This window comes from Lactuca serriola, chromosome 2 (assembly GCF_051521515.1).
Source record: "Lactuca serriola cultivar US96UC23 chromosome 2, Lser_US96UC23_V15, whole genome shotgun sequence".
In the NCBI taxonomy this organism is placed as follows: Eukaryota; Viridiplantae; Streptophyta; class Magnoliopsida; order Asterales; family Asteraceae; genus Lactuca; species Lactuca serriola.
Genome location: NC_136409.1, coordinates 73,698,113 through 73,707,881, shown reverse-complemented (window position 1 = coordinate 73,707,881; position 9,769 = coordinate 73,698,113). Strand labels below are relative to the sequence as shown.

General features: G+C 35.9%; 1 protein-coding gene and 1 pseudogene across 1 annotated transcript; both read right to left on the bottom strand.

The window, feature by feature from the left end:
* Positions 1-5,455: 5,455 nt before the first annotated feature.
* Positions 5,456-6,433, bottom strand: LOC145089336 (protein FAR1-RELATED SEQUENCE 6 pseudogene; annotated as a pseudogene).
* Positions 6,434-7,859: 1,426 nt separating this feature from the next.
* On the bottom strand, positions 7,860-9,292 carry LOC145086402 (putative carboxylesterase 18). Its single transcript, XM_079024152.1, has 2 exons — positions 8,637-9,292; positions 7,860-8,415 (listed from the first exon to the last, which is right to left on the bottom strand). The coding sequence occupies exons 1-2, from the start codon at positions 9,237-9,239 to the stop codon at positions 7,984-7,986; spliced, it is 1,035 nt and encodes a 344-aa protein (XP_078880278.1). The 5' UTR covers positions 9,240-9,292; the 3' UTR covers positions 7,860-7,983.
* Positions 9,293-9,769: the final 477 nt, after the last annotated feature.

Below are 9,769 nucleotides of genomic sequence, written 5' to 3'. Positions count from 1 at the left end.
TTGGGTTGTCATAGTTTTCTACAACGATCATCCTTCCAATCATCATTCCGAGAACGAGTTCTATAGGACTTTCTAGTTAAAGACCTTCCTCTGAATTCGTTCTCTCCTCTTGGTGACTGAAAATGTATAAACATTCTATTAGGATAATTCCTAGCTATATGACCATCAATACCATAATTGAAACATATCTGTTTGTTATTGTTAAAACCTGTACTGCATTTTTCAGATTTGTTTTCCATACCAACACCCTTGCTTTTCTTACAAGAACATGAACAATAATTAGGTTGTGAGACAAGTGAGGGTGTATCAGATGGAGAAACTTGTGAGACTGGTGGTTTTTCATTAGTATCATCACAAACATTAGAATTGTCAACCACATCATCAAACACTTTAAAACCATTCAAATCAGTATCAGAAGGTGCAGCAACATCACCAAAAACATTGTCACTTGCAACATCAGAAAAATTAAAGTCTTTATTTAAAACTAAAACTTTAGGTTCAGACTCAGTTTTATTTTCAGAAACAGATCCTTCAACTTCATGCTTTGACTGATTTAAGGATTAATCTGCAGGAGAAGTAGAAATGTTAGTACTTTCAACATTAATAAATTCTCCCGAAACAAAACCAGATGGCTTGCCATAAACCATGGATGGTTCATTGGCAATCTCCTCCTTGGACAAAGGTTGAAACTGATATGAATGATTGAAAGGAGGAGGCACTTTATTATACCCTAGACCCTTTGACTGATTATCTTTAAATTGCATGCAGTGGTCTATCATGTTGGCAACTACCTCACTTGATACATCAAATTTTCTAAAATCAAAATCAGCAGTTTCAAATTTGCTCTTTAATGTTTCAAGTTCAGTAACTAACTCAACGTTTTGTCTCTTTATTTAGTCATAATTTTCACATTTATTACTATAGTCTTCCTGAAGTCTTCTAAAGTCCTTTATTTTAGTTTCTAACTGGGCCTTAAGGGGTTTTTGTCATTTTCTAAGTTGATAACCCTCATATCTAAGGTCCTCTACTTCTCTACGTAGTGTTTCAATTTCCTCATGAAGAATTTTAACATAATCAATACAAGCTTGAGAGCATGAAGGCAGACTTACCTCGGTTTTCTTTGGTTCAGGAGAAGAAGAGACCATCAGTGTGATCTTCAGATGCAACACTCTCTGCGGAAACATCATCACCAATCTGAGCCAAATGAGCATTTTCAGGTCTTGATATGTTCAGGGCATGCATCTGATCCTCCCAGTCAAATGATTGCGCAACCATAGCTTTCTCACTGTTGACTTGAGCACTGCTCCGATTGTTTCTTACTACAACCATTGTCCGGTCATTGTTTAATCTTCTGTCCAGCTTCGGGCACTGACGAGCAAAATGACCTGGCTCGTGGCAGTTGAAACAACGAAACTTTCCCTTGCTAAACCCTACCTTTTTATCAGCACTCATTCCCCAGTTGTTATTCCCGGTCTTCTTTGCAAACTACTTTGCCCTGAAAACTGCCATGGTAATTTGCCACGTAATATCCATTTCTTCTACGTCTTCAGGATGAATTTGATCGAGATCAGCAAATGACAATTGGGGCGGAAGATCTCCAGCTACAAGAGCATTGTAGCAGTTAACGATCCCTGTAGCAAGAGCAAGATTTTCATCACCCTACTTGCCGTTTGAGGAGGAAGCCACATTAGAAGGAGAAGCAGCTTGAGTAGCAATGAATGACTGGTTCTGAGAGAATGGCATGGCTGATGCAGTAGGAAGTGAAGTAGCTGATGGGGTGGAAAAGGACTGAATCTGAGCTTGCTGAGCAGCAAAGGGTTGACCTGCAGAAGGAAAGGTGAGAGATGAAAGAGCATTATTAGATGAGATCCCAAGGTTTGCAGCTGAGTATGAATTCACATGATTTATCTCCCGCTGTTTGTCATCAATATCACATGCCTTGATGACCGCCATCATTTTAGCAAGAGTGAGCCGAATTAGATCCTTGGTTTTCTTAATAACAGCCACATTCATGTCCCATGACTTTGGGAGAGCATTCAGTAGCTTTTTGTTTATTTCAAACTTTGTGAAAAAGATCCCGGCTACAGTTATCTTAGTGGTAAGAGTTGTGAATCGCTGCAGTTGTGCCTCCTGAGTTTCTCCAGGAATGTAGTTGAACATGTTAAATCGTTGTCGCAGCATATCTTGGCAACTCTCCTTCGTGTCTTCATTCCCTTTATATACCTCGATTAGGGCTTCCCACAAAGCCTTAGCAGAATTGTACTCCCTAAAACCTTGGGCTATATCCGGAGACAGGGCCATGGTCAAGGTGGCCAAAGCCCGTTCCTGCTCCTCAACCTTTTCAAAGTCTTCATCAATGTAATTTTCAACCGCTTTGTCAACCACTTGCCCTGCAACAGTGTTGGTTATTCTGACATAATTTTTGATGATGCTTCTCCAAATTTTGAAGTCCTTCATTTTGATATACTTCTCAATCCTGTATTTCCATTCAAGAAAACCTTCAGCAGACAGTAGTCTTCGAATTCGAGTGGTTGTGCCCATTACAGAGTCCAGCTCATGGTGATGTGTTTGACTTTGTGAATCCATTTAATATTAATTTAAGTAGAAATTAAGTTATTAATTTAAAAAGAATTTGAGTTTTCGGTCAAACAAGTGTTCATGGTCAAAGGCCTGTTTACGACAGTAAACTCTATTTACGGTCGTAAATAGTTTGCGGTTTATGTATATGGTCAATGAGTCTAAGTTTCCGGTTGTTGAAGATGCTTTATTCACAGTCTAAGAACTAAGTTTACGATCCTATAAATAAACCGAGTTTGCGGCCGTAAGCTGTGTTTACAACCGTAAGCTCTGGCTGTAATCTCCCAGAAATTCGAGAAAAACACGAATTTTGAATTAAGCTTGAACCCTTTCGCAACAGTCACCAACTTCAGTCGTAAACAATGAAGAATATGGTCAAAAACTCAATTGTAGGATGCTTTAACACTGGTCTTGCTTTGATACCAATTGTAAGGTCCTGAAACGGATCTTACCAGTGATAAAACAATCAAGACAATTAATAATAACAAGAATGAAGTAGAAACAGAAATCTAAACAAGCTTGCACACGCTTCTATTAGCAAAAACGTCTGGTACAACTTGTGGAATAGCAGCCGAAAACTTTGTGGCATCAACAACCATAAAATGACCTAGCTAGCCTCTATTTATAGTGGGCCTGGGCCGGCCTTGGGTTTACTGCCGTAAACAGGATTACGGCCGTAAACTCACAGTCTGGTCGTAAACTGCTATACAGACTACCAAAATTGCATATTGACACAAAAGAACCTATTACAACGAAAGCCTAGACCAAACCATTAATTAGACCCTTCAATCTCCCCCTTGGTTTGGTGCTAGCTTGAAGTTAATCTTTGTCAACAATCATCACATCTTCTTGCCCCATTGCCCCATTCCACATGCGCTTGTTTATTATCTCAGTCAGGTGCAGTCAAGTGCTGAACAATAAACAGTACAACAACAAACAGGAGAATCAAAAACATAACTCCTAACCAACAACAAAGACTTCAAAGAAGAGAACCAGGACAAAAACACACCAAGAAACAAGTAGAAAAAAGAATGCAGGAACCCGAATTCCGATTTTTTCCAAACTTCATTCGGAATGGATCAAACATAAAGGGATATTTTGTTTGGTCCTTCTTGGATATATTTGAGGCTACTGGTGGTTTTACTTATGGTTTTGGTCTGTTGATCCGGATGATAGGGAGTTTACACGAAGATGATAAGTTGGAAATCAATTCATAAGAAGAAATGGGTAAAATGGTCAATTCGGATTAAGTTTGTTATGATATGTAGTTATATGGAAAACATTATATTCTTATCTTCTGGACCTTGTGATAATCATTATTGAGATTGTTTGATCTTTTACAATGTACTTATACGAGATTGGTTTAATATAGCAATGTAGTTTACTTTTGTAAACACTTTACATAAGTTGTATTTTTGCATCTGGAATCAAATGTCCATTAGTTTCATTTCTTATTTAGGACACAAATTCCCTTGAATTTGTTCTTTGTAAACTTGGAAAAAAATGTACAAACCTTCCATTTTGTAAATCTGGACAAAAATGCCCTTGAGTTAGAATGCGCATAACTCAGTCAACTGAAGTCAGATTTACTTAATTTTTTTTCCAGCATGTAGTTTAGAGTTTTTATTTCATTTTAGACTATACAAACACATCTTTTGGTTACATATTGAATCAGATATAGGCCCGAAAAGACTGCGTACCAATGCTGTTTAATTTATGTTTCAACACTTACTTTTTGTTTTTTTGTTTTTTTTTGTTTTGTTTTTTTTTTTTTTTTTGCAATCTGTCCCTCTACTCATCTTCTTGTAACATATTTTGATCCTAAATAAAATAAAATCATAATTATTCAATAAATAACCAATGTACCCTTTATTTAGAAAGCAAGAAGTGTAATTCATCACACCATCACAATGTCATTCGGTTCTTTCAAAATCATTAAACGCAAAATAAATGAAACTAAAAATTAATCTTTTTTAAAAAAACCTATTTATACTATTTCCACCTACTCCTCTGTCTTTATCATTCAAACTGGTAGTTCGGCTCGTTATTATAGGAATTTTCTCCATGCTCACAACTTGAATCCGTTTTATCTTGTTGTATGTTGTTCATTTTTTCACGTACCTAAAAAACTCGGTTATTATAAACTACATTAACCAAATTAAAAAAATAAAAAATCTAAATAGATAAAATATTATATTTTTCTTTGTTTTCTTCTTCATAACTTGTTCTACTCTAGATTCCTTTCTCTTTGATGGTGGACAACCTTTACTACGCACTTGCAAGGGTGGTAACAACATCGTAGTCGAGTCTGAAACATGAACATCTTCAACTACCAAATTGAGGTTACTACTACAACCCCAAATTGAATTATCATTTAACTTTTCTTTAGCCATATTTACACAACTTAGCAAGTATTCATACTTTTCACGGGAATTAGCAATATGCGCAACCTCGTAAAACTTGGAACAAAAGTGATCAAATTGTTTAGCATTTTCACCACTCATCAAATCTTCATAACAATTTATCACTAAGTAGTGTCCATGCTTTACATCTTTCCTCCACCGAGACAAAATATACCGTGGATGGATTTCTTTAACATCCTTCTCAATCAATATTTTCACTACATGCCTACAAATAATTCCTCGAAACTCAAACAAATGACAAGAACATTGTATATCACATTCAGTCTCATCATAACTAACGGTATAAACAACTCTTTTTTAGAATCTCCATGTTTCCCTTCCACAATATATGTGACATGAAATACATAGCGTGCACCATCCATTTTGACCAATGAAGAATTTCAAAACAACATACCTCGTAACTTATCTTGAAACAACTTAAATATTGCATTTGTGTATGCTTCCTGAAACTGTCTCTAAAAATAAAACACAGTTACTAATTTATATGAACAATTGAGAGACTCAAAATCAGCCTTATTTTCTTTTTCAATCTTGCTTTTCAGTGCATTGTCATATTTCTCAACAAATTGTCGTAATGAGGTTTTAGAATTAACATACGCATCAAAAAAAGCATTCATGCTTTCACTTCTTTGCGTAGTAGACATCCCTGCCCAAAAGTTTTCTTTTACATATATCGGCACCCAACGCATTCGATTGTTAAATAAAGAACTTAACCACTCATTTTTTTTTTCAAGTGCGTACTTTTCAACCAGCTTGCACAACCCATCTTCAAACTCTTGAGTGTCCGTAGACTCATATACAAGGGTTTTTAGAGTCTTCTTTATTACTTTATATTGAGGCAACCTACTTAACTCTTCAGGAATCTTTTCCATAATATGCCAAAGACAAAGACGATGATGAGATTCAGGGAATACCTGTGCCATAGCTCCTTGCGCCATAGCTCCTTGCATTGATCGACATTGATCTGTTATTATTGCTTTTGGTGCCCATCCATGCATGCATTCTAACCATGACTTGAATAACCATACATATGTTTTTGTGTCCTCTCGTGAAAGCAAACCACATCCAAATAAGATAGATTGCCCATGGTGATTTACTCCAACAAAAGGCACAAACGACATATTATATTTGTTAGTCAAATATGTGCTATCAAATGAAATAACATCCCCGAATGACTTGTAAGCTGCCCTTGACCTTGCGTCTGCCCAAAATACACTTCGCATACGACCTTCATCATCCATATCAATCACGTAGAAAAAATTTGAACTCCTTTTTTGCATACAGACAAAATAATTACGAAGTGCCTCGGCATCCCCAAGCCCAAGTCTTAGTTGTCTTACTTTTGTGATGTAAGATCTACAATATGTCTCGCCAAAAGGCAAATTATCATACCCTTTGGCTTCAACATCTAACAAGTGAAAACTTTCCAGCATAATCATTCAATTCAAGTATTCTCTTAGCATATGAATCCATTTTCTTATGTGATTGTTAGAAACGAGATTTTTTTGGTACTTAAAGCATGACTATGTTCAAGAAAAACACTAGAGATAACACATCTTCCATCACCATATGCAATTACGCTAATTTTTGCTTTATAGTTTGTTTTCGTGGTCTTTTTATATGGTCTTCTTGTTTTAGGAACATATACCCCTTCTCTAGCACATTCAAGTGAATAGTATGTTTTAGCACAATAATCTTTTGTTCATGTACTATATAGATTTCCGTATACCAAATCCATTCTGGAATGCATATGCTTTAAAGTAATTGTAAAGGTCTTCTTCTAAATAAAACTTCATTCCATGTTTAGGAATTTTTTGATCTTGAGGATTAAGAATTGTATGCCCTTCAACTGAATTTGACAGCCTCTTCAACTGAAATTGCAACATTTTTCTATTGAATTTGCAGCCTCTTCAACTGAATTTGAAGCCTCCATACTGATCAAATATCAAATATTTTATTAACAATAAACCAAAGATTTTATCAATAATAAAGCAGCATAACCTACTATAAATTGTAATATTAATCAACAAATAAGGTATTTTATTAGAAATATAACTATACAGCTATATTATAAACCCAAATATGACAGCCAAATGACATCCAAAAAACAAATGATTCTCATTTTTTGTATGTTAATTACACACCAGGCATAAAGAAGAATTGATATCCAAACCTTTATAATGTAAATTGATTCTCAAGGGAAGACGATTCAAATGTCGACACCATAACATTAACTTTAATGGGAAGCAGAGACAAAGGCAAAGTAAGATAATCAAGATAATCGCAATTGCATTTTACAATGATTATATAACACTTGAATAACTAAATATATTTTTATATATTACTTGTTTTCTCATATGCATATGTACAAAAACACCGTTACTGTGTAGTGCCTTCAAATAATTAAAAGAAAAACTATTTGATTGTTGTTGATGGTTTGCCGTTTTGATTGTTATTGCTTTGATTGTTGATGCTGGCGCTGGCTTTGCAATTGTCGTGGGCAAGAGAGTAGACGAGAATAAGGGTTTGGGAAGGAATCGGTACCTGCGCACGTTCATGTGATAATCTTACGTGATTTTTTTTCTTTTTTCTCAATTACCTCGTTAATGGCACTATAGAAATATCAAATTAAATTAGATGAAATGGAATATTGATGACAAATGGTATAATTAATTTTAATGGATAGGTATATTAGTAGGAAGAAATGATAGGAGTAAATTTAATTTCTCCAAACAATCTGATCTATTAACGAAATAAAATTTAAATGTTGGGAAAATTCATATTGTTATTTTGTACATGTGGCACGTCATATGAATTCTACGGAAACAACAAAAACTGTCTTTTTCATCTAATCTAGAATTCGTGAAAAGCTGGATGAACCAAGTTTCATACCCCATAAAATCGTTCAATATAATGACTTTCGTACAATTATTAATGCATATATACGTAATAAAAAAGACTTATTAACAATGGGTTTACTTTGTTACAAAGTGGCAACATCACTCGATATCTTATGAATAAAGTCTTTCACTTTGTCAATAAGTTGGCCAGATTCAGGCAATTCCGGAAAGATATAGAAAGCATGGCACATGTTTGGGTACTCAAAAATGCAAACTTCTTTCCCTGACTTTTTCAGCCACTCATAGTACCTAATTTGCCAGTCACGTAAGACGTCGAATCCCGCCACCACCACCATGACTGGCGGCAGTTTTATTTCCGATAAGTCCACCGCCTTTGGGCCGCTAACGTTGACGATTGGATGGTCCCGATTGAATCCTTCCCCTTCTGGCAAAAATGCCTTCCACATCCAATCTGTTCGTTTTAAAGAAACTAATGGTGTTCCGGCCAGGCGGGTCTCAGAATCAGTCCGCTCCTCGCCGCCAAAGAATGGTTGAATTGCCACAACTCCGGTGACCTGCAAACATGACAACAGCCTTATAACAACATTTACCAATAATAATGATTGCAGAAGAACTGAAGAAATGCAGAAATTAACCTGTAACTGGGGTGATCAAAACACATGAGTGGGAAAAACAACGATCAAAAATCGTTTATGAGATTGATTTATTCAAATAACTGCTCACAAGATTAAAAACAGGTGTCTATATGAACTTGTTTATCGATCAGTTAATATACCTTGAGTCGTTGGAATTTGAAATCACAGGCTCGTTGAGCAACATGATGAGCTAGGTTTGCACCGGCGCTATCTCCAGCAAGAAAGCAACGCAACAGATTTGCATTTTCCGGCAACGATTTAGACCGATTCTCTTCATCATCAAGGAACTTGAGCACATCGAAGCAATCATCATGTTGCGCCGGATACCGATGCTCAGGGGCAAGCCGATAGTTCACAGAAACAACGACGCATGGCACTTTTCTTGCAAAGCGGCGGCAGACGGCATCATAAGGAGGATCATCGGGGGAGAGTAAGACAAATCCTCCTCCATGAAAGAACATCACCACCGGGAGATTTTTACCGGCGTGTTGTGTAGGTACGAAGACTCGGAACCAGAGATTACGAGCCTCATCTACAACCACGTCGTGTGTCGCTACGCCGTTGACTGATTTTGATGTCGGCGGGCAACGGAAGTCGACTAAAGTGAGAATACGACGGTTGACTGTGCCGTTTTTCCGGCAAGAAGCGTCGGTGATAGCGGCGAGAGCGGAAAGAATAATGCGGGTTTTCCATGGTAAGGAGAGTGACGGCTGTTGAGGTTTAGCGGTGGCCTCCATTGACATGAAATCAAAACGAATTGGAGTGTATGCGACTATCTTTGATCAAATATGTAATTTATAAGAATTAAAATTATATTCAAAATTCGTGGCGTTATTTTTGGCGATCAACGATTTGACATGGTCGTTGGAATTTTATATTTTCTTCTTTTTATATATTTAAAATAGTTATTAAATTCGCAGTCATAGAGATTATAAACCGTCAAACAGCTTTTATATATAAAATTTTCAGGAACGATAGTATAATTTACTATTTTTTTTTAGGGATATTGACTTGTAGTATAATTATTGTTTGCAGCGGGTTTGATGCAAATTGAATATATATTTTGGTATATACAAGCTTATCTTTCATCGATTCTTCAAACACACCATGTTTGAATATATTTTCACTCTAGGATTTTTTTTAAATTACTAAACCATAAAAAATAACAAACTATTAGTTCTAGATCTAACATTTTAAATTTGACATCTATGTATTCAAATTTTGTGAAAGCATTCAATTACATTTTAGATCTTTACTTTGTTAAAGGATTCTT